General features: G+C 41.8%; 1 protein-coding gene across 3 annotated transcripts in view; it reads right to left on the bottom strand.

Annotated features, from left to right (window-relative positions):
* The window catches only part of tmem94 (transmembrane protein 94), a 110786-nt gene continuing 86325 nt past the window's right edge, over positions 1 to 24461 (bottom strand). For 2 of the 3 annotated variants that reach the window (XM_055654107.1, XM_055654106.1), the window contains exons 28-31: positions 20444 to 20538; positions 11183 to 11276; positions 10022 to 10192; positions 1 to 7779 (exon numbers count right to left, since the gene is read on the bottom strand). In XM_055654107.1, the coding sequence (XP_055510082.1) occupies positions 7707 to 7779; positions 10022 to 10192; positions 11183 to 11276; positions 20444 to 20538 (433 nt within the window). In that variant the 3' untranslated portion in view covers positions 1 to 7706. Of the gene's footprint in view, positions 7780 to 10021; positions 10193 to 10842; positions 11091 to 11182; positions 11277 to 20443; positions 20539 to 24461 lie in introns of those variants that run through there. The other variant, XM_055654108.1, reaches the window with a different exon arrangement.

Genomic DNA, 24461 nt, shown 5'->3' on the forward strand with positions numbered 1-24461 from the left:
CTCCAAAGATACTATTTATTCCCTTTGCAATTTGTTTTACAAGTTACAAGCTTCCATAGTAAAAATTAAAACAGTGCAACATTATTAAATATCTCTAACATTTACACAATGTACATGATTTATAAAATGCCACTGAAACAATTGTCTGTGGCATTAGAGGCTTTCAACCATCATCCATTGCCAAACTGAAGCCCGCACTAGAATAAGACTGACAGTTTTCAACTACATGTGCAAGTATAACAAAGCCCGAAGCCATTGGATTGAAAACGGCAGCATGCGATTACCAATAATAAACTGAGAGATTTACTTTTGAACCTATGGAGGAAAATAGATTACAGTCTACCCTTTTTATTAAAAAAACTATGCAGTGTTGAAAAGGAAAGTCCATCTTAATTACATCTGGAAGGCAGTTTAAAGCTTCAAATTTTGAGTAGCAAAAATAAATCTTTGTTATATTGTTTGTCCTTCTAGGAGTTATCACAACAGGAGGAGGTGGTGGTGGTGCACAGGCTTCTGTCAGACAGGCAGATGAGATATGCCAAATGGCATTATACAGTAAAACTCCAATAATCCAGCAGCTTCAGCAGTTTGATAGTGCCAGACTGGCAGATTTTCAGCACTATTAGATGTTACTTCTATTAAAACCCTAACACATTTCCAATATTTTAAAAAGATACTGCACTGTTGTATAATTTCCTGTGAAAGGGGCGAATGTAAAGGAAGCACAGGGAACAAGGGCAAGATGGTAAATGGAGGCCCAGTGAGTCAGATGCTGTACCATGGGGATATCCAAGCAATCGGATAGTGGATTATCAAAGTTTTATTGTACTCTGCTTTTAATAGTCTTTGCCACAAGTCAAATCTGATGCTATTATCCAATGAACATTCCAGTTATAATGCAAACAATCTCAACATTCAATCCAGACAATGTATTTAAAAACAAAAGTAAAAAATAATGCATTTGTGGTGCATGGTCAATCAAACAGTATTTACAAACCAAACGACATTACTATTGCACCAATAATTACTCAATTTTTCCGCATTCAGATCTAATGATGGACAAAAAACACAACTCGAGTTATGGGAAATTCACTGACGCCCCTTGCAGGATGACCCAGGAACGCAGCATCACTACGAGGCCCACATTGCTTAACTAACTACAGTCAGTCATTCAATAGATAATAGATAAGTACATGCAAAGGGGACTTGGGGACAATGAGGAACTGAATCAACATTTGCGATAACTTGAGAGATTAGAATCGTATCAACACTACGTACTATGCAGCAGTTTCACCTGAAAGGAAATCTAGTATCAAGTCATCAGATCCCTATCAGCTGCTGATAATTTAAACTTGCGATTCTGCAGTTTGGCACAAGCAAGCTACAGTATTTAACATGTAACAACGGGTGTAAGACTTAATTTTTTTTTTGGCCTAGTTTTCTTCAAAATGACAAACGTTTGAACTCCTGTTTCTCAGCCAACTGCTGTGATCAGAGGCTCTCCCTCTGATAGAACTGTGAGATTTCATCCCCAAAAGTACTTTTTACAACTTATCCCAGACATGCAGATGCACTTTAAAATAACACGGTTGAAGTACCTTACAGTACCTTACTATTATTCTTTACAGAAACCAAAGATCTGTGTGCTATACAAATGCTCTCAAAAACAAATGCCAGTACTTCACACAAGATCAAGGAGAGTGGCACTGAGATGAAAGATCAGCTATGATCAGTTATATGGTTATATGATCTTATGGAATAGTGGGGCAGACTGGAGGGCCAATTGACCTACTCACTGCAACGGCAACAGTCCAGACTTTGCTGATAGCTGCTAGTGATTCGGTTGAAAAACACCAGTATTTATGTTCAAATGCCAATGACTGGGTTTCAGAACAATCCCAAAATGTACACACCAATATTTAGAAACCAAATTTGCTAAATGCTGCAGGACTCCCCACGAAGTCCACCGTCTCAGCTCAGTCCTGCTGGATTTCCTTAGCACTTATACCTGGGGATCCTACACCGAGGCCTGGCACTGATTTCAATGGAGTCTGTAGGGCTTTTGGAAAGTAAAGTGAATGGCAAGCTCAACTCCTATTCAACAAAACTGTTTTTGTCATGTATTTCTCAAACTGATCTTAGGTGGTTTGATTTTAAAATGTAGTAATTTTTAAATTTACTTTTAGGTTTTTGATTTATCTTACATTCAAATGTTGGAAAACACTCAGTTTTTACACTTTGCAAAATCGTGGTAAGGCCTTGCTAGCAGTCAAAGTTTGAGTAAGGTTGAAGGCCCTGGCTCCTTTCAGGTCTTGCCATCAGAATCTACGATGCTTCATACCAGCAAGATAAGGCTTCTGCCTCCAGCCCAGTTTTAGACACAAAATACTGGAATAACTCAGCAGGTCACGCATCTCTGGAGAAAAGGAATAGATGACGTTTCGGGTCGGAACCCTTCAAAATAATTTCTGAAGGGTTCTGGCCCGTAACATCCCCTATTCCTTTTCTCCAGAGATGCTGCCTGACCCACAGAATTACTCCAGCATTTTGTGTCTCTCTTCAGTATAGACCAGCGTCTGCAGTTCCTTCTTATACATTTTATCTGGCCCAGTTATGCATGGGTTGTAGGTGGCAACTGTGGGCAGTGGGCCTGCATCTGCAAGGTCTGGCCAAGGGCATTTATTCTGGCATGTTGTTCTCAATGATTTCAGTGCAGGCAGGACACACTTCGTTAGCCTGTAACTAAGGGAACTGAGGGAAGTTATATGTAGAAATAGCAGGGGCTATGACAGAAATATTTCAAATGTCATTAGAAACGGGAATAGTGCCGGAGGATTGGCGTACTGCGCATGTTGTTCCATTGTTTAAAAAGGGGTCTAAGAGTAAACCTAACAATTATAGACCTGTTAGTTTGACGTCAGTGGTGGGCAAATTAATGGAAAGGATACTTAAGAGATAATATATATAAGCATCTGGATAAACGGGGTCTGATTAGGAACAGTCAACATGGATTTGTGCCTGGAAGATCATGTTTGACTAATCTTCTTGAATTTTTTGAAGAGGTTACTCGGGAAAGTGATGAGGGTAAAGCAGTGGATGTATATATGGACTTCAGTAAGGCCTTTGACAAGGTTCCTCATGGAAGGTTGGTTAAGAAGGTTCAATGGTTGGGTATTAATGGTGGAGTAGCAAGATGGATTCAACAGTGGCTGAATGGGAGATGCCAGTAATGGTGGATGGTTGTTTGTCAGGTTGGAGGCCAGTGGCTAGTGGGGTGCCACAGGGATCTGTGTTGGGTCCACTGTTGTTTGTCATGTACATCAATGATCTGGATGATGGTGTGGTAAATTGGATTAGTAAGTATGCAGATGATACTAAGATAGGTGGGGTTGTGGATAATGAAGTATATTTTCAAAGTCTACAGAGAGATTTATGCCAGTTGGAAGAGTGGGCTGAAAGATGGCAGATGGAGTTTAATGCTGATAAGTGTGAGGTGCTACATCTTGGCAGGACAAATCAAAATAGGACATACATGGTAAATGGTAGGGAATTGAAGAATGCACAGAGGGATCTGGGAATAACTGTGCACAGTTCCCTGAAAGTGGAATTTCATGTCGATAGGGTGGTAAAGAAAGCTTTTGGTGTGCTGGCCTTTATAAATCAGAGCATTGAGTATGTTGGGATGTAATGTTAAAATTGTACAAGGCATTGGTGAGGCCAATTCTGGAGTATGGTGTACAATTTTGGTCACCTAATTATAGGAAGGATGTCAACAAAATAGAGAGAGTACAGAGGAGATTTACTAGAATATTGCCTGGGTTTCTGCAACTAAGTTACAGAGAAAGGTTGAACAAGTTAGAGCTTTATTCTTTGGAGCGCTGAAGGTTAAGGGGGGACTTGATAGAGGTCTTTAAAATGATGAGAGGGATAGACAGAGTTGACGTGGATAAGCTTTTCCCACTGAGAGTAGGGAAGATGCAAACAAGGGGACATGACTTGAGAATTAAGGGACTGAAGTTTAGGGGTAACATGAGGGGGAACTTCTTTACTCAGAGAGTGGTGGCTGTGTGGAATGAGCTTTCAGTGAAGGTGGTGGAGGCAGGTTTGTTTTTATCATTTAAAAATAAATTGGATAGTTATATGGACGGGAAAGGAATGGAGGGTTATGGTCTGAGCACAGGTATATGGGACTAGGGGAGAACACGTGTTCGGCACGGACTAGAAGGGTCGAGATGGCCTGTTTCCGTGCTGTAATGGTTATATGGTTAAAGGGAACACCAAAGGCGATTTGTCACTTCCCTGGCAGCACACACATGTGACCAAGCAACCAGCCTATGGGCAGGTAAGAAATGTTTTCTGTGCATTATCAGGTGGTAATTTTGAAATCAGTGCTGTCATTAGTTGTTTTGGAGGCCCCGATTCGCTCCTTTTATTGTTGAACTTGACCTTTGCCACCTTTGAACATGAACTTGACCACAGCTGATTTCTAAACGCAAAATACCTGAAAACAGAATGCAATTGAAAGCTGCTTCACTGCTCCAGTTCAACCAGTTACAGGGCCACAAAAGATAATGCCGCAGGAAACAAACTGCATGAGAACTCAAAACTTGTATAAACTCTTACAGGACTATCACATGGAATAACTTCACAATCACAGAATGTCTGGCTTCCTGTCTAGCACACTATCAGTGAAGTGAACATTCAACAGTACAATAATAATCTTGGAAAAAGCAGACGATAGACACAAAATGCTGGAGTAAATCAGTGGGACATGCAGCATCTCTGGGGAGAAGGAATGGGTGACGTTTCGGGTCGAGACCCTTCTTCAGACGTCCAGCATTTTGTTTCTATCTTCAGTTTAAACCAGCATCTGCAGTCCCTTCCTACACATTTGGAAAGAGCAGATGTGGTTTCTCAAAAACAAAACTTTTTTTTGTAATCACTGAATTGAACAGTGTAGCGAGAGATCTAATTTGGCATCTTTGAAGGCTTGTGTGAGGAATTGCAAGGCATTTTTGTGTAACAAGTTAAAACAAGCAATTGCTAAACTGGCAATTTAATCTGTTAATGGTTCTGCCTTCCTTGCTAAGCCTTGCTGGAAATCAAAACACATTCTAAAACTCACTGGAGTTTAGCAACTACGTCATCAGGGGGCAATAATACACCACAAATCAGTAGCTAGATAAACAATACCTGTGGTTAATGCCAATTTATGCATGTGTATTACTTTGAATGATACACATTACCTGATGAGCCGGTCCTTAGCACAAGAGTAATGAGTCATGTGGGTGAAAGAGAATGTGCAAAACTATCAGGGATTTTAATGTCACTTACATATGTGGAAATGTGCAACGATTAGTATGTGTCACAATTCCTACAGTGCATCAGTGCAAGGATTGATGTAATTTTGGAAATATTGAAGATTTAAACAACTACAAATAGGGACATGGAAACAGGAGAGGCGATGGTGAAAGGAAAATGTGGTTGTAAAGCAGTGCACAGGCCTTTTAGAAGCTGAAGGACTGAATAATACCATCCAGCCACATGTATATGAAGCTACATTATCTCTACAATCAAAATTGCCCAATACTTAAAATGGTTAGCAATTTAACTTGGGGGTAGCCAAAATGGCAATTTGCATTGGACAAGATGGACTGGAAATTCCTCTATGCCCAGGCTGACATGTTAATTCACCAATATATGGCAGATCAAGGAATTGACGGTTATTCAACTGCTTTAAAGTTCAGTAGCACCTCTGGTTCAGAATGAACCATACACCAGGGTAAGATCTTTTCCTATCACTTTCACTGGTGCAGAGAGCAAGATGATAAAAACACGACAGGTTCAGGCTAACTGTGATCACCAGCTTGGTGGGAGGGAAGCTTGAGTTTAGATTTGTGATACGTGTCTGCCGTGAAATGGAGCCCCTTAATTTGAAATTTTGGGGAGTGGTGGATGGACTGAGAGAATGTAGGGCACTTGTGACAGAAAGCCAGTCAGTCAGGTAACCTAACCAAGTCAGGCTTGGAGTGATGGGATGGGATAGGCTCAGATGGCAGCACTGTGGACACCTGTACAGGTTGAGAATTCCACACACTTTAGAATCGTATTGACTGATTGCTCCCTTTGCAACATCCCTTAAAGAGCATGGCACAGGCATGATGTTATTCTGCCTACATCCGATGTGGAAGTGTGTTGGCAGAACAATATAGGTTCAAGACGGGAAATGCCCGGTCAAAATTCCATCGTGCTGCTTTTCACCAGAGACCATCTGATCATCTGTCACTTGAGATGGGTAGTAAAAGCATGCTTTCTCATTTCTGTGCAACAATTTCTAGGCCAAAATTTCATTCTACATGTGAATTGAAAGGTTGAAAGGCCAAGCAAGGCGGCACACTTCCTTCTTCACTTTGAACTAGGGATATAATGAACCAGAAGATGAACACACTTCCATAAAAGCTGCAGCACTATTTTCCTGCAATGTCCTGAATGGGAGTGGCAATTTTTGAGTACAAGATCAATGTGCTCAGGCAACAATACTACAATTTCCTTCTCATCTTGCAGACTGTGTAAAATCAGTGCTAGAGATCTGACGTCTGGTGAAAAGTCATTAACTTGGAATATTATCTCTATACCCACAGAAGCTGCCAGAGTACTTCCAACATTGTGATTTTATTTCAGATTTCTAGCAGCAACTTGCTTTTGGACTGATCCAGTCAAATCAAGCAATCAATTCTTTGACTGAAAAAAAGACAGCACATGAACTGATGATTTGAAACATTTAGCCTAATCCCACACTCATTCAATATAGAATTACTTTGGATACAATCTCCAATACCTCTCAAATACAGTCAGCCTGGCACTGTATAGACACACAGGGGCATACACATACACAAAAACAAGCCAAGTACTTCATTGAGCTGAATGTGCATGGCTGGGCTTGACAGAGCAAATCCTGATTCTGGTGGGGTCTCTGATCTAAAACCATATAGCACCTCCTAGCAGCTTGCAGAAGCAACCTAACCGAGTGTGAAGGGATTCCCTACTGCTTAATGGATACTGCTGTGGCAGCTAGGAAGTCCACAAGATGGAAGGAATTTAAAAATGGGAGGCAGCGATAAGATTCCTGCTTCCTAAGACACTTTAAAGGTTAAGGGCTCTGAGTATCATTACCAACTGCTACATAAGGGTCTCTTTCATTATTGTCACCTGAAACCCACAAAACTGGAAAAGGGGACACTCAGCAAATCCTTGTGGGAAGGATTCACAATTTGCTTGTAAAGCCACAACCAATGTTATTTCCTTTGCTGAAGTCTCAGTTCCTCACTTCTGACACGGAGATGCATTCTCCCGCCACTGCCCAACAGACGCATGGTGAGAAAGATGTAATGTTGAATCTCTCTCCGGTTTCTGAAGACCAACTGTTACATAAGGGTCTTTTTCCACTTTAGCTTACACAAATATGCATTTCCAGGTTCCACTTCCTGAAGCTCCCATCTCTATGCTCTGTGTGTTTGACCTGAGGTATCTGGTAAACCCCTTCAATTGATGTGAGGTTTTCAATTTCTAGTGCAGTTTTGAAGTCTTCATGCAGTAGTAAAACCATGTTTGTGGGCCAGCTCCTTGGCTTGACCTATCTGAAGTCGGTCCAGAAGTTGCTGCTCCTCTCCAGTTAGCAACTTGGCTCATCAGCACTTTTCCCAGTGTCAGAACGGAGAATTCATTCCTAGCTTGGTTTCAAACTGCAGCTTTTGCCTCTTCTGGTAACGGTCTCGTACTCTAAAGATACAGGAAGATATGCTCATTTAGTGCTGAATTAATGAAGTGCATTATGCCCAATGGATGGAGGTAAAATAGTTATATTGTTATGATACTCTGAAAGCTTCATGGTTACTTTTACTGATAATGTTATTTTATTTACAGATCTATTAACTAACGTCAAATTCTCAAACTGAGGGGTGAAATCACTTTGCTCTTCCTTTGTCATTTCCACTTCACTAATATATCCATCACATAATTTCAATTACTTGACTGCAGACATAAATCTCAATTTTGGCCATCCTAAAAAAGTTGGTTAAAGAGCACACAGTTGAGGCACCGATTCTGAGAACACCTAACCAGTCTCTAAAAGATTAATTAAATGAAAGGAAATGAAGCGTACAATAGTCAAGAGTGTTTTATTATCATGTGTCCCAGATACGAGCATGAAATTCTTACTTGCTGCAGCACAACAGAATATGTAAACACAGTATATAACTTGAGGAAAAAAGTTCAGTGTGCAGATATACACATCCACACATACTCAATAAATAAACAAATATAGTGCAATAATAATAAGTCTGTTGTAGTTCAGAGCTTATTTGTTGTTGTGTTTAATAGCCTGATGGCTGTAGGGAAGAAGCAGTTCCTGAACCTGTGATGTGCTTCTGCGCAGTGAGGAAATAAGGCCCAAATTGCAGGACATTACCAAGGTCGAAAGAATGCAAGGAGAAGTAAATTCAGCAATGAGAAGGCACAAAATTGAAGTCTCAATCACGAATCTGCAGCCTAACCATTTTGCTGTGCAGAAATTCAATCCGAGCTTCACAAGGAATAAGCAGAGCACCAAGAGACGGGGAACAAATGTATGACTGTGCAGACAGAAAGATGTACGGAGAGAAGGATTTTACAGGAAACGGATCAGGCAGGCAGCCAGCCATAAACAGAGCATTCTGGCCCTGTAGAAAAGACCCAGGTCACAGCAATAACTTGTAGATGAGGAGATAACCCAAGACACTGCAACAGTGTGATATCGGAAGTTGGAAGTGGAATCAAACTAGTTACTTATCAACTAGATGTTTAAGAAGGAACTGCAGATGCTGGAAAATCGAAGGTAGACAAAAGTTCTGGAGAAACTCTATGGAGTGAAGGAAATAGGCAACGTTTTGGGCCGAAACCCTTCTTCAGACTGATGTAGGGCGGGGGTATCGGTGAGACCTAGCGCAGGCTTGGCGATCATTTCGCCAAACATTCTCGGTCCGCAATAACCTACCTGATCTCCCGGTGGCTCAGCACTTCAACTCCCCCTCCCATGCCGAATCCGACCTTTCTGTCCTGGGCCTCCTCCATGGCCAAAGTGAGCACCACCGGAAATTGGAGGAGCAGCAGCACATATTTCGCTTGGGCAGTTTATACCCCAGCAGCATGAATATTGACTTCTCCAATTTCCGGTAGCCCTTATTGTCTCCTCCCCTTCTCAGCTCTCCCTCAGCCCTCTGGCTCCTCCACTTCATTTCTTCTCCCCGCCCCCCCCCCCCCCCCCCCCCCCCCCCCCCCACCCTACCTCAGTCTGAAGAAGGGTTTTGGCCCGAAACGTTGCCCATTTCCTTCACTCCATAAATGCTGCCACACCCGCTGAGTTTCTCCAGCACTTTTGTCTACTTATCAACTAGAACTAGCTTCAGGAACTAGAATCCAAAACAGTCCTACTTTTCATGGGATGAGAGAGATGAGAATAGAGCCCTACACCATGCAACGTCCCATGAATAATCCCAAGGATCCAATAAGATTTTCAATGTATATTTTATGACAATTTTTTAATCAGAATTATTTTTTCACTTATTTTTCACATACCGATTCACCAGCTGCAATTATTGAAAGATATTCTATATTAAGTTATCATTGTTAAGCTTACCAATACTTCAAGTATCAAGAGTGTTCTCAACTTCTTGTGGGAGGTCTCTGGCTGTAAGCTAATGCCCCTGTCCCACTTAGGAAACCTGAACTGAAACCTCTGGAGACTTTGCGTCCCACCCAAGGTTTCCGTGTGGTTCCCGGAGGTTGCAGGTGGTTGTCGGAGGTTGCAGGTAATGGAAGCAGGTAGGGAGACTGACAAAAGCCTCCGGGAACCGCACGGAAACCTTGGGTGGGGCGCAAAGTCTCCAGAGGTTTCCGTTTAGGTTTCCTAAGTGGGACAGGGGCATTATAACAACAACCTCCAGAGCAACTGTTATTTCTGATCCTTGTTAACCTATGCACTTACCTTATTTCATGTAGCTTGACCACTTCATTGATAAATACCACGAGAATGAGAGACAGTAAACCAAGGAGCCAAGAGATCAGGGGGATGTCCTTCAGGTCAAAAGTCAACTGGGTGTCCATATTTTTCCACAGCTTTAAATCCACCAGCACCAATACAATTTGGCTCACCAGCCTAGAGATCATAAAGGAAATTGGTTCAAGTACAATTCAGGTACGCAAATCCTGAGTCATGAACCTTTTGGCAGGGTGATACTTGCATGGTTGTACGTTGCCTGAAAATTTGCAAACAGCTCTGTCATTTTGCTATACAGTCTTACATCTGTTTCATCTAACTTCATTTACATGTCCTTGTAATCCTTTCTATAAAAACAAAGTTTTTCACTGCATCTCAGCACATGCGCAGATAAATCAATACCAATATTCTACTTAGATTTCTACCATTAAGTTTTCAACAGTAAACAATGTCTCCCAAGTTACTATTAGTAACGATCCCACATTGATAGCCTCTGGTTTTACAGTCCCCAAAAGTTGAAAACCATTTTAACAACTCATTTTATAGCTTAATAACCTCCATCCATAGACTTAATATTTCTCCCACAAATTGCTTTTTTTTTTTTAAAGACTAACTTTTTCAGGGCCAAGACGTGTTCTCAGAGTTACAGTCATGGAGCTATATACCACGGGAACAGGGCCTTCAGCCCAAATCGTACATACTGCCAAAAAAACTGGTAAATTGAATTCTCGATTACTTCAAATTGCATATCATCTTAAATATTCTCACGTAGTTGGAAGCATCCCAAATCTTAACATTCAGTTTTTTTTTATTGAATTATGCAAATTAATTATGCAATGTGAAATGCAAAAGAAACTAAAGGGAGATAAACTTAGTCATTTATCCCCAGAGCAGTGAATAATTTAACACTACTTGCTTTTTATTTCTTATTAGTTAAAGAAAATTGGAAAGAATACAAATAGATATATTTTCAAGGAGACGTTACGAGTTGTAAAGGCAGAATTATGGTCAGAACACGGAGTTCTTTGAACCTTGCTCCAGATGTCATCTAGAAGTACTAAATGGAACACAGAAAGGGGTATCATCATTACGCATCTCACCCAAGGTGCATGTTCAATGTGTAAAGTGCTCTTCTCTGGTGATACTTACACTACAGGTAAAGTGAGACACCACCATAAGTTACTGAAAGGACTTTTCCTCCAGAGGGTTTTGGACCAGTGAACATGGCTGATGGAAATGCAAACTGCAAAACAAATTAGAAACCAACATATTAGTGTACTATATTTGTACCCTTGGACACTTGGTTCGGAAAAAGAGAGAGATCTACAATAATTATAGGCAGCATGGAGTAAATGAGGTGCATGAGGAATATAAAGAATGTAAAAAGAATCTTAAGAAAGAAATTAGAAAAGCTAAAAGAAGATATGAGATTGCTTTGGCAAGTAAGGTGAAACTAAATCCAAAGGGTTCCTACAGCTATATTAATAGCAAAAGGATAACAAGGGATAAAGTTGGCCCATTAGAGTCAGAGTGGACAGCTATCTGCAGAGCCAAAAGAGATGGGGGAGATATTGAACAATTTATTTTCTTCGGTATTCACCAAGGAGAAGGATATTGAATTATGTGAGGTAAGGGAAACAAGTAGAGTAGCTATGGAAACTATGAGGATCAAAGAAGAGGAAGTACTGACACTTTTGAGAAATATAAAAGTGGATAAGTCTCCAGGTCCGGACATGATATTCCCTAGGACATTGAGGGAAGTTAGTGTAGAAATAGCAGGGGCTATGACAGAAATATTTCAAATGTCATTAGAAACGGGAATAGTGCTGGAGGATTGGTGTACTGCGCATGTTGTTCCATTGTTTAAAAAGGGGTCTAAGAGTAAACCTAGCAATTATAGACCTGTTAGTTTGACGTCAGTGGCGGGCAAATTAATGGAAAGGATACTTAGAGATAATATATATAAGCATCTGGATAAACAGGGTCTGATTAGGAACAGTCAACATGGATTTGTGCCTGGAAGGTCATGTTTAACTAATCTTCTTGAATTTTTTGAAGATGTTCCTCGGGAAATTGATGAGGGTAAAGCAGTGGATGTTGTGTATATGGACTTCAGTAAGGCCTTTGACAAGGTTCCTCATGGAAGGTTGGTTAAGAAGGTTCAATGGTTGGGTATTAATGGTGGAGTAGCAAGATGGATTCAACAGTGGCTGAATGGGAGATGCCAGAGAGTAATGGTGGATGGTTGTTTGTCAGGTTGGAGGCCAGTGACTAGTGGGGTGCCACAGGGATCCGTGTTGGGTCCACTGTTGTTTGTCATGTACATCAATGATCTGGATGATGGTGTGGTAAATTGGATTAGTAAGTATGCAGATGATACTAAGATAGGTGGGGTTGTGGATAATGAAGTAGATTTTCAAAGTCTACAGAGAGATTTATGCCAGTTGGAAGAGTGGGCTGAAAGATGGCAGATGGAGTTTAATGCTGATAAGTGTGAGGTGCTACATCTTGGCAGGACAAATCAAAATACGACGAACATGGTAAATGGTATGGAATTGAAGAATGCAGGTGAACAGAGGGATCTGGGAATAACTGTGCACAATTAGTGGAATCTCATGTAGATAGGGTGGTAAAGAAAGCTTTTGGTGTGCTGGCCTTTATAAATCAGAGCATTGAGGTCAATTTTGGTCGCCTAATTATAGGAAGGAGGTCAACACAATAGTGAGAGTACAGAGGCGATTTACTAGAATGTTGCCTGGGTTTCAGCAACTAAGTTACAGAGAAAGGTTGAACAAGTTAGGGCTTTATTCTTTGGAGCGCAGAAGGTTAAGGGGGGGACTTGATAGAGGTCTTTAAAATGATGAGAGGGATAAGAGTTGACGTGGCACACATTGCCTAAAAATAAATTGGATAGTTATATGGACGGGAAAGGAATGGAGGGTTATGGTCTGAACGCAGGTGTATGGGACTAGAGGAGAATACGTTTCGGCACGGACTAGAAGGGTCAAGATGGCCTGTTTCCGTGCTGTAATCGTTATATGGTTATATGGTTACCCGAGTAAAGATAGTAGTGCACTTAAATAACACCTTGTGTAAATAGGAACCTAGTTTCTCCACAATTAATTTGCTTTGTAACCATATTAAATCCCAGGGTAGCTCATGGTTAGAGTAATTGCGAGATACAGGTGGAACCAGGCCCTTTAGCCCACACTGACCATCAATCAATTATTTACAATAATCCTATATTGATCTTGTCATTTTATTCCCATATGTTCTTCATCTCCACCCTGATTCTACCACTAGCATTAGGACATTTAACAGTGACCAAGAAAACTACCAATCCACGCATCTTTCTGATGTAGGGGGAAACCAGAGCAGCCGAAGGAAAAGTCTGATTACAGGGAGAATGTGCACACTCCACACAGACAGCATTCCATTCCAAGGTGAGAATTAAACCTGGGTCTCTAGTGCTGAGAAGCAGCTGCTCCACCAACTACACCACAATGCAGCCCAAATGGCGTTGATTGTTCTTCCACAAGGCATCATTTGAGACAGCCTGTTGCAACACAAGATTCTGGACAGGAAAAGATGAGGGATCCTGTGAAATGCATCCAAGTTACAGATATACAACACAGTCTAGTGCTCTGGTGGAAATTAGAAGGGAGCATGCACCACACTATCCGAGCTTGATAAAAGGCATCAAGTTAGCACAGAGCAATTTGCACAAACATGTTATCTACTAAGAAGAAGATAGAGGGGAATTATGACTTAATAAAGTTGGCACAATGAAGGTTCTCAATTCGAATCCTGCCACAGATGCTACCTAACCCACTTGGTTCCACCAGCAGATTTGTTTTTCTGCTGTTGGCATACGGTTATATTGATTCCAGAACAACAGAAATGACAGCAGTTTTTGCAGGAATTTGTGCTAACGTAAAGGAACATTTGATAATCACACATTGCCCAATGAATAAGCAGTTTTGATAACTGGTTAAAATTGTATTTTATTTACATCATGCTGTGGCTGCAAGTACAGACACTCCCCGACTTACATAAGGGGTAAGTCCTGCGGATCCTTGCACGTCAGACATTACACAAATCACACTTTGTCTATCTTGTGAAACCCCAGCCATTGACAAGGTGGGGCAGTCTTCGAGCAGCAATGGCTGCACTTTTCTGTATTTGGATGAATTATTAGCTTCCAGCTGACACTCCAGTTGCTGTAATTTGGTTTTGAAATCAGTTACGTTCTGAGCCACATTACAGACAACTCAGATAACAAATGGAAAACAAACCATCTTAAGGGGGAAACTCTGGACTCTGGCTGGAGGGGGGAGGAGGAAGAAAGAGTGACAACTGTTTGGGAAATGGAATGGTCATAGTCAATGTTTCAGGTCACCTTGGAGTTTGGTAGAATGAGGGGTGACCTTATTTAAGCATGCAAGATCCTAAATGGACGACAGGGTACACGTAGAGATTCTTTCCACTTCTTTGGTGGAAGAGTTATGAGCCTGTCCTATTTACACGACTTTTTCGGCGACTGCCGGCACCCGTCACAGGTCGTTGTAGGTCACTGAAAATTTTCAACATGTCGAAAATCCAGCGGCGACCAGAAAGATTCTGCGACTCTTTGGGCGACTGAGGAGACTATTCACGACCATACAGGTGACACCCTGGCGACATGTCATGGGGTGAAGCCTGTATGGTCGTGAGTAGTCGCCCAAAGAGTCATACCTTGTTCTGGTCGCCGCTGGATTTTCAACATGTTGCAAATTTTCAGCAACCTATAACAACCTATGACGGGTGCCGGCAGTCGCAGAAAAAGTCGCGTAAGTGGGACAGGCCCATTTTGAATATGAGGATATCGTTACAAGGGCCAACCATTTAAAGTTGAGGTGTATGAAAAATTTATCTTAGAGGGCATTCAATGTCTGGAATTCTCTGCCGCAAGGTGATGATGGCAACTCATCACATATATTTATTATGGCAATAGATAAATATTTAAAAGATCGAGATATTGAGGGTTATGGCGAACTGGCACAGAAGAGGATTGAGGCAAGCAAAGAGCAGTCATGTAGGCTAGAGAGGCCCGATGGTTTGCTGCTACATTCTTCTGTACCAGTCTGCAGTCTTTAGCATGTGTGAATTAAACGTGAGCACCCAGGGACACCCAATGTCATGGGGCAAACTTTATACAGACAACACTGGTTGAGATTAAATACATTTGGCAGGAGCTGTACGGCAACCACATTATCAGCCACATCATCTGAAATATGTTAGGACATTATTTAATTAAAAGCATTGAGCACTAAACATGCAAGCAATGAGACACATAGACAGTTTTGATCTAGTCTAAAGGGAATTTAGTCCCACCATCTCCATTTACACTTATGAGGCCCAGGACCGTTGGTGCAGTGGAGGAGGGTCAGGGCGGTGAGTATATAAATCGGGCGCGGGGCTTGTTTTCACAGAGGCCCAGGACCGTTGGTGCAGTGGAGGAGGGTCAGGGCGGTGAGTATATAAATCGGGCGCGGGGCTTGTTTTCACAGAGGCCCAGGACCGTTGGTGCAGTGGAGGAGGGTCAGGGCGGTGAGTATATAAATCGGGCGCGGGGCTTGTTTTTTCACAGAGGCCCAGGACCGTTGGTGCAGTGGAGGAGGGTCAGGGCGGTGAGTATATAAATCGGGCGCGGGGCTTGTTTTCACAGAGGCCCAGGACCGTTGGTGCAGTGGAGGAGGGTCAGGGCGGTGAGTATATAAATCGGGCGCGGGGCTTGTTTTCACAGAGGCCCAGGACCGTTGGTGCAGTGGAGGAGGGTCAGGGCTTTTACCAAAATCCGTAACGTTCCACACTCCATAGTGAGGGTTCTGGTGGAAGCCGCTGATTGGTGGAAGCAGACTAGAGGAAGCAGCTGATTGGGTGCAACATCAGGTTAGCATTTGTGCTTTCTGGTTAAAGGGGCAGTGCTTTAGTTAAGGTACAGTGGGTTAAAGGTACAGTGGGTTAAAGGTGCAGTGCTTTTTGTTTATATAATAAAGGTGCAGTTTAAAGGTCACGAGGGAGCAGCTGTTGCGAGTCAGATACCTGCTGATTTCTCCCAGCAGTTTCTATTGTTTTATACTGGTATCAGATCCAGGGTAAGGCGGGAGAATGACAGTCAGAGCAGTATACTGTTCTGGATGTCAGATGTGGGAGGTCATGGTGTCGGATGGCCCTCCAGACATCCACATCTGCACCAGGTGCAGCGAGATGGGGCTCCTAAGGGACCGTATTAGGATCCTGGAGCAGCAGCTCGATGACCTCGCTCTGATCAGGGAGAGTGAGGAGGTCATAGAGGGGAGTTATAGAGAGGTGGTCACTCCAAAACCACGGGAGAGAGACATGTGGGTCACGTTAAGGAAGGGCAAGGGGCAGAGGCAGGAACGAGTGAGTACTCCAATGTCGGTACACCTCGCAAATAAGTACTCCTGTTTGAGTACGGATGGGGGTGACAGCCTACCCGGGGGTAGTGACAGCGGACGGGCCTCCAGCTCAGAGACCGGCCCTGTTGCTCCAAAAGCTAGGGAAAAAAAGAGGGCAATAGTAATTGGGGACTCTATTGTTAGGGGGTCGGATAGGCGATTCTGTGGACGCAGTCGGGAGACCAGGATGGTGGTCTGCCTCCTTGGTGCCAAGGTCTCGGACGTGTCTCAACGCATCCAAGATATCCTTAAATCAGAGGGAGAGGAGCCTGAGGTCGTGGTACATATAGGTACCAATGACATAGGAAAAAAAAGGGAAGAGGTCCTGAAGGGAGGATTTAGGGAGTTGGGAGGAGAGTTAAGAAAAAGGACCAAAAAGGTAACAATCTCAGGATTACTGCCTGTGCCACGCGACAGTGAGAGTAGGAATGGAGCGAGGTGGAGGATAAATGCGTGGCTGAAAGACTGGTGCAGAGGGCAGGGATTCAAGTTCCTGGATCATTGGGACTTCTTTTGGGGAAGGTGGGACCTGTACAGAAAGGATGGGTTGCACTTGAACCCGGGGGGGACCAATATCCTAGCGGGGAAATTTGCAAAGGCAGCTGGGGAGACTTTAAACTAGAATGGTTGGGGCGAGGGACTCAAATAGCGAAAGGTAGTAGACAGAATGGGAGGCAGGAAGCAGAAATGGGAAGCACTCGGACACAAGAGGAGAAAGAAAAAAAAGGAAATAAACAGAGAATAAGAGACGGGGGTTTTCTTAAATGTGCATATTTTAATGCTAGGAGCATTCATTGCATTGTAAGAAAGGTGGATGAGCTTAGAGTCTGGATAGACACCTGGAAGTATGATGTTGTGGCGATCAGTGAAACGTGGTTGCAGGAGGGCTGTGATTGGAAACTAAATATTCCAGGATTTCGTTGCTTCAGGTGTGATAGAATTGGAGGGGCAAGAGGTGGAGGTGTTGCATTGCTAGTCAGGGAAGATATTACAGCAGTGCTTTGGCAGGATAGATTGGAGGGCTCATCTAGGGAGGCTATTTGGGTGGAATTGAGAAGTGGGAAAGGTGTAGCAACACTTATAGGGGTGTATTATAGACCGCCAAACGGGGAACGAGAATTGGAAGAGCAAATATGTAAGGAGATAGCAGAGATTAGTAGTAAGCACAAGGTAGTGATTGTGGGAGATTTCAACTTTCCACACATAGACTGGGAAACACATTCTGTAAATGGGCTGGATGGGTTGGAGTTTGTAAAATGTGTGCAGGATAGTTTTTTGCAGCAATACATAGAGGTACCTACTAGAGGAGGGGCAGTGCTGGACCTCCTGTTAGGAAATGAGACTGGACAGGTGGCGGAGGTATGCGTTGGGGAGCACTTCGGGTCCAGTGATCACAATACCATTAGTTTCAATATAACTATGGAGAGGGTCAGAACTGGACCTAGGGTTGAGATTTTTGATTGGAGAAAGGCTAACTTTGATGCGATGCGAGATGATTTAAAAGGAGTGAACTGGGACATTTTGTTTTATGGGAAAGATGTAGAAGAGAAATGGAGGACATTTAAAGGGGAAATTTTAAGAGTACAGAATCTTTATGTTCCTGTTCGGTTGAAAGGAAACAGTAAAAATTGGAAAGAGCCCTGGTTTTCAAGGGAAATTGGACATCTTGTTCGGAAAAAGAGGGAGATCTACAATAATTATAGGCAGCATGAAGTAAATGAGGTGCTTGAGGAGTATAAGGAATGTAAAAAGAATCTTAAGAAAGAAATTAGAAAAGCTAAAAGAAGATATGAGGTTGCTTTGGCAAGTAAGGTGAAAGTCAATCCAAAGGGTTTCTACAGCTATATTAATAGCAAAAGGATAAGGAGGGATAAAATTGGTCCATTGGAGAGACAGAGTGGACAGCTATCTGCAGAGCCAAAAGAGATGGGGGAGATATTGAACATTTTTTTTTCTTCGGTATTCACCAAGGAGAAGGATATTGAATTATGTGAGGTAAGGGAAACTAGTAGAGTAGCTATGGATACTATGAGGTTCAAAGTAAAAGAAGTACTGACACTTTTGAAAAATATAAAAGTGGATAAGTCTCCAGGTCCTGACAGGATATTCCCTAGGACATTGAGGGAAGTTAGTGTAGAAATAGCCGGGGCTATGACAGAAATATTTCAAATGTCATTAGAAACGGGAATAGTCCCCGAGGATTGGCGTACTGCGCATGTTGTTCCATTGTTTAAAAAGGGTTCTAAGAGTAAACCTAGCAATTATAGACCTGTTAGTTTGACTTCAGTGGTGGGCAAATTAATGGAAAAGATACTTAGAGACAATATATATAAGCATCTAGATAAACAGGTCTGATTAGGAACAGTCAACATGGATTTGTGCCTGGAAGGTCATGTTTGACTAATCTTCTTGAATTTTTTGAAGAGGTTACTAGGGAAATTGACGAGGGTAAAGCAGTGGATGTTGTCTATATGGACTTTAGTAAGGCCTTTGACAAGGTTCCTCATGGAAGGTTGGTTAAGAAGGTTCAACTGTTGGGTATAAATGCAGGAATAGCAAGATGGATTCAACAGTGGCTGAATGGGAGAAGCCAGAGGGTAATGGTGGATGGCTGTTTATCGGGTTGGAGGCAGGTGACTAGTGGGGTGCCTCAGGGATCTGTGTTGGGTCCTTTGTTGTTTGTCATGTACATCAATGATCTGGATGAAGGTGTGGTAAATTGGATTAGTAAGTATGCAGATGATACCAAGATAGGGGGGTGTTGTGGATAATGAAGAGGATTTCCAAAGTCTACAGAGTGATTTAGGCCATTTGGAAAAATGGGCTGAAAGATGGCAGATGGAGTTTAATGCTGATAAATGTGAGGTGCTACACCTTGGCAGGACAAATCAAAATAGGACGTACATGGTAAATGGTAGGGAATTGAAGAATACAGTTGAACAGAGGGATCTGGGTATAACCGTGCATAGTTCCTTGAAGGTGGAATCTCATATAGATAGGGTGGTAAAGAAAGCTTTTGGTATGCTAGCCTTTATAAATCAGAGCATTGAGTATAGAAGCTGGGATGTGATGTTAAAATTGTACAAGGCATTGGTGAGACCAAATCTGGAGTATGGTGTACAATTTTGGTCGCCAAATTATAGGAAGGATGTCAACAAAATAGAGAGAGTACAGAGGAGATTTACTAGAATGTTGCCTGGGTTTCAACAACTAAGTTACAGAGATAGGTTGAATAAGTTAGGTCTTTATTCTCTGGAGCGCAGAAGGTTAGGGGGGGACCTGATAGAGGTCTTTAAAATGATGAGAGGGATAGACAGAGTTGATGTGGACAAGCTTTTCCCTTTGAGAATAGGGAAGATTCAAACAAGAGGACATGACTTCAGAATTAAGGGACAGAAGTGTAGGGGTAATATGAGGGGGAACTTCTTTACGCAGAGAGTGGTGGCGGTGTGGAATGAGCTCCCAGTGGAAGTGGTGGAGGCAGGTTCATTGGTATCATTTAAAAATAAATTGGATAGGCATATGGATGAGAAGGGAATGGAGGGTTATGGTACGAGTGCAGGCAGGTGGGACTAAGGGGAACAAAAATTTGTTCGGCATGGACTTGTAGGGCCGAGATGGCCTGTTTCCGTGCTGTAATTGTTATATGGTTATATGGTTATTGACGAGACAGTTTTCAACTACCAAGATCTTCAAAGGATTGACAATTCATCTTGCAATTTAACTCAATTTTTTCATTGAGAATATTTTGTTTGCATGGATAACTCGTGCATGCAAACATTGCTTGGCCTTGCCTTTTAATCACCCAGGAAGTTGAGTTGTTCAGTTTTACAAGCTATATAGCTCCCAGGTGGAAAAACAAGGTGACATTAGATGAGTAGCAGGAACGCCTCTGATAATCACAATAATTCCGAGCAGTCATCGACTCTAGAAGCTAGCTGATGATTACCTGTGTGTAGAACAATGAAACAGGCCATCACCTTCTGAGCCAGCAACAATCCGTTAGAATACTTGTCAAACCATATTGGTGCTCCCTCTGCAGAACTAGAACAACAAGCACACCATCAGTCCATAGTTGCATTGCCTTTCACTCATCTCTACTGCACTATGTAGGGAAAGTGTGAAACAGCAGAACAAGGATTTCATCTTTGTTTGTGTGTCCCCTGCCACTGACAGTAATTGCTACGGACACAATAGAGATTGATAACCTTAGATACAGGAACAAAATCATCTGAAGTCCCCCCCATAATGCGAGTTGCAGAATGTTATATCCCAGAACTGCTTCTACTTTGGCTTCTATTATACATTCCCAGTTCCTTGAGGTTGGTGAACTACAAAGTCCCTTTATTCATAACTCTTCCACCGTTGACATTTTTATTTGGAAATGTCTGTGTAGTGCAGGTCAGATATATTATTTACATTGCTCATGGTTGTGACATGTTGCTTGGAAATTAACTCAATATTGGAAACATGTCATTGCTTTCTGATCTTATGACCCAATGCAATCAATCTTCAGTCTGCTGCTAACATTACTAATGCCGTGTAATATGCTGGGAATACAAAGTGGTAATATCAAGAAAACTGTATAAAGCTTTGCCTCAGAATGATTTTTCAGCACAGATCACAGGATGTAGACTTACACTTTGCAGTTTTTCCCCATACCATTAGTTTTAATACTATTTTATACTTTTAGGCTTCAACACATTAGTTAAATACTAAATCCACCATTTGTGTTGTAAAATAAATACACAAAAAATCGCCACAATATTTTAAGCGCAACCAAACGTCTCATCGATAACAAATAGTGCCACCTATGGGACAATTGTACACAGTACAGATGGCAAAGGCTCAACGGATAGTCACTGGAATAACACCAGGTTTTCCAATACCACAATTAGACATTTTTTAAGACAGGCAAGCAGTAAAATTTCTAATAAAGTTTTGCAAAAGAAATATCACCAGTAAAAAGAAGCCATGGGGCCAAAGCACGATATAAATGACTTCAGAATTAAGGGTAGGCATATGGATGAGAAGGGAATGGAGGGTTATGGTAGGAGTGCAGGCAGGTGGGACTAAGGGGAAAAAAAGTTGTTCGGCACGGACTTGTAGGGCCAAGATGGCCTGTTTCCGTGCTGTAATTGTTATATGGTTATATGGTTAAATGTTCATTTGAAAAATATTAAGAGGTATCATTTGTAGAGAATCATTATTTTTCATGTTAGAAAATTGATCCAGTTTCAATGTCACTTACTGAACTATTAATAGATAAATAAGCATGGTTGGCAGCCCATCAATGATGTATCTCAAACTAACTGATCAGATGAATTTAAAAGATGTGCGGCAATATGTAATTTGATGAAACAATGTATACCTCATTTGTCAGCTCAAAAGCCCACATTTAATTTTGCCAAGTACATTCATATTGCTTCATGTCTTGAACCGAACGCAAATCTAACACCACTCACAAGATCAGGCTCTATCCATTGATCACAAGAGACAGATCACGTTGGCAACTAATGCTCCCTACAGGTATGGAATAACTCAGCATGTTACAAATTTGTGAAACAGATTGAAGTCTACTTTAATACCAACATTTATCTTAGCCTTAAAGTGGAACTACCCAGTGTATCATTGCTTTGACTCCAATTCTGTTCTTCAGAAAATTTTCATTCAGGTACAGTTGTTTATTTCACAAAAAGCACCAACAACAATCAATATGAAACAGGTGATTGCAGATAGGAATTGAGAATGGAAACAGAATGCTGAAAGAACTCAACCTTCCCCATTGCTACACAGAGACTACACAAAATTGTAAGAAAATTAATTCCGCTCAGGTAGCTTAACAACCCAATATGAACATTGAATATTCTAATGTCAGTTAACGCATGCCCCAAGTACTCTCCACCAACACAAACTAGCCTCGCCTCCTAGTTTCCTTCTCTTTCTTGGTCATCCTTCCCCCACCCCTCACCAGGTTCCATCATCCCCTCCCCATCTGGGCCCTCCCATCACCCAGCAGCCTTTTGCCCGCCTACTCCAGTTAACCATCATCCCCTTCCCATCTAATTACAACCTATCAATGTCGATCCCACCCCTCTGCATAGAACAATACCACAGGACCTTCAGCCAACCACATTGATGCAGATCATGATGCCAATCTAACAAATCACACGGTCCATATCCTTATTCCCTGCTTGTGCATTGTCTGACTACAAGCACCTTCAACCTTGCTATATCTACTTCTATCACCACCTCTGACAGCCCTTTCCAGGCACTTACCCTGCAAAAAAAAACCTCCATTTACCCTATGTAGTCTAAATTTTATACACTTCTATCAGGTCAGGCCTCTGACCCATCAGCAAAAATAATTAAAGTTTGTCCAACCTCTCCTTATAGTAAATAAACTGGCAGCATCCTAGCAAACCTCTTCTACATTCCTCCAAATCCGTCACATCTTTCCTGTGAATTGGTGACCAGAACTGCAGACAATACTCCAAACATGGTCAAATTGAAAATTTGCAATATGACTTTCATCGTTTATATTTAATGTCACATCTGAAGAAGGCAAGCATGCTGTATGTATTCATTATTTGCCAATCCATGTTTTGCCATTTTCAGGTTGCGCCCAAAGATCCATCTGTAAATCAAATGTTCCCAGGGAGTCTGTAATTTAATGTAAATGTTCCTCTTGCATTTGACCTCCCAAAATGCAACACCTCACATTTGTACAATTAAACTTAATTTGCCATTTCTCCCGCCCATATTTCTAACTGATTTTCTACGTACTGCTATATTTCCATTTCAATCCTGGCCTGAAACGTTGATGGATACCACTTGACAGTGTTCTTACAGCATTCTCCTACTGTTCTAAATCGCAATGCGCCAATTCACTGAGAATTTTCTGTTCAGCCATTTGCTGTTCTCACTTGTTTTGTCTGGACTCTAAGTTCTGAGATTTTAGATAACCATGTAACATTCTAATAAACTACCTCTAGCAGGAGCCACAACAAGACAAATTGCAATGATACTTTGAAAATTGGCGGTAGTAATTGTGGCACAGGTATGTCAACATCAATGTCTGAACAACAGGTATGTCAACGTCTGAAGAAGGGTTTTGGCCCGAAACGTTGCCTATTTCCTTCGCTCCATAGATGCTGCTGCACCTGCAGAGTTTCTCCAGCATTTTTGTGTACCTAATGTCCGTGTAATTTGGATAAAAAGCTCCGGTTTGGCTCAATGCTCCGGTTTGGCTAAGTCTTCAAATACTCCTCACCCCTATTTGAAGACTTAGCCAAACCGGAGCATTGATGTTGACATTAGGTACACAAAAATGCTGGAGACACCACAACTAAATTATTTACTGCTTGCTTATTGACTTTGTATGTAATTTATTTCCATTCATTTAAAAAAACATTCTGACTTCAAATTTGGAACATATTTTGCATTGGAGAATTGACAGACTTATTGGTGTTTTATTTACAAAAGCACCTGTGATAAAAAGCATTAGAATTCTTCAGAAAGGACCCAAGTGTTGGCTTTAGCCACTCATTAGATGGCATCATCAGAGTCAAAAAGTTGTCACTCCCAAACATTTGCCAGAGATCCAACTTCATAACCCAGACAAGCAAGGCAGTGTATTGTCAGACGATGTGGTCTTGTGAATAAAAATTTAAAACATCTGGTTTCAGGCAAATGTAAAAGATCCCACTGCACTATCTTGAAAATGAAACATTCCTCCCCACCAGTGCCCTGGCCAAATGTAATAATTGAACAGACACTCCTAAAATAGATAATTCCATCATATTCTCATTGGTAAAAATCAAAAACTGTAAAAATCAATTAATTCTAACAATTTCAGTTTTTATTGTTACATCAATGCTTGGAGGAACTCAACAATGCGCAACTTAGAACCATAGAGTGACACACTGTGGAAACAGGCCCTTCAGCCCAACATATCCCACCAAACG

This window comes from Leucoraja erinacea, chromosome 23 (genome assembly GCF_028641065.1).
Source record: "Leucoraja erinacea ecotype New England chromosome 23, Leri_hhj_1, whole genome shotgun sequence".
Classification (NCBI taxonomy): domain Eukaryota; kingdom Metazoa; phylum Chordata; class Chondrichthyes; order Rajiformes; family Rajidae; genus Leucoraja; species Leucoraja erinaceus.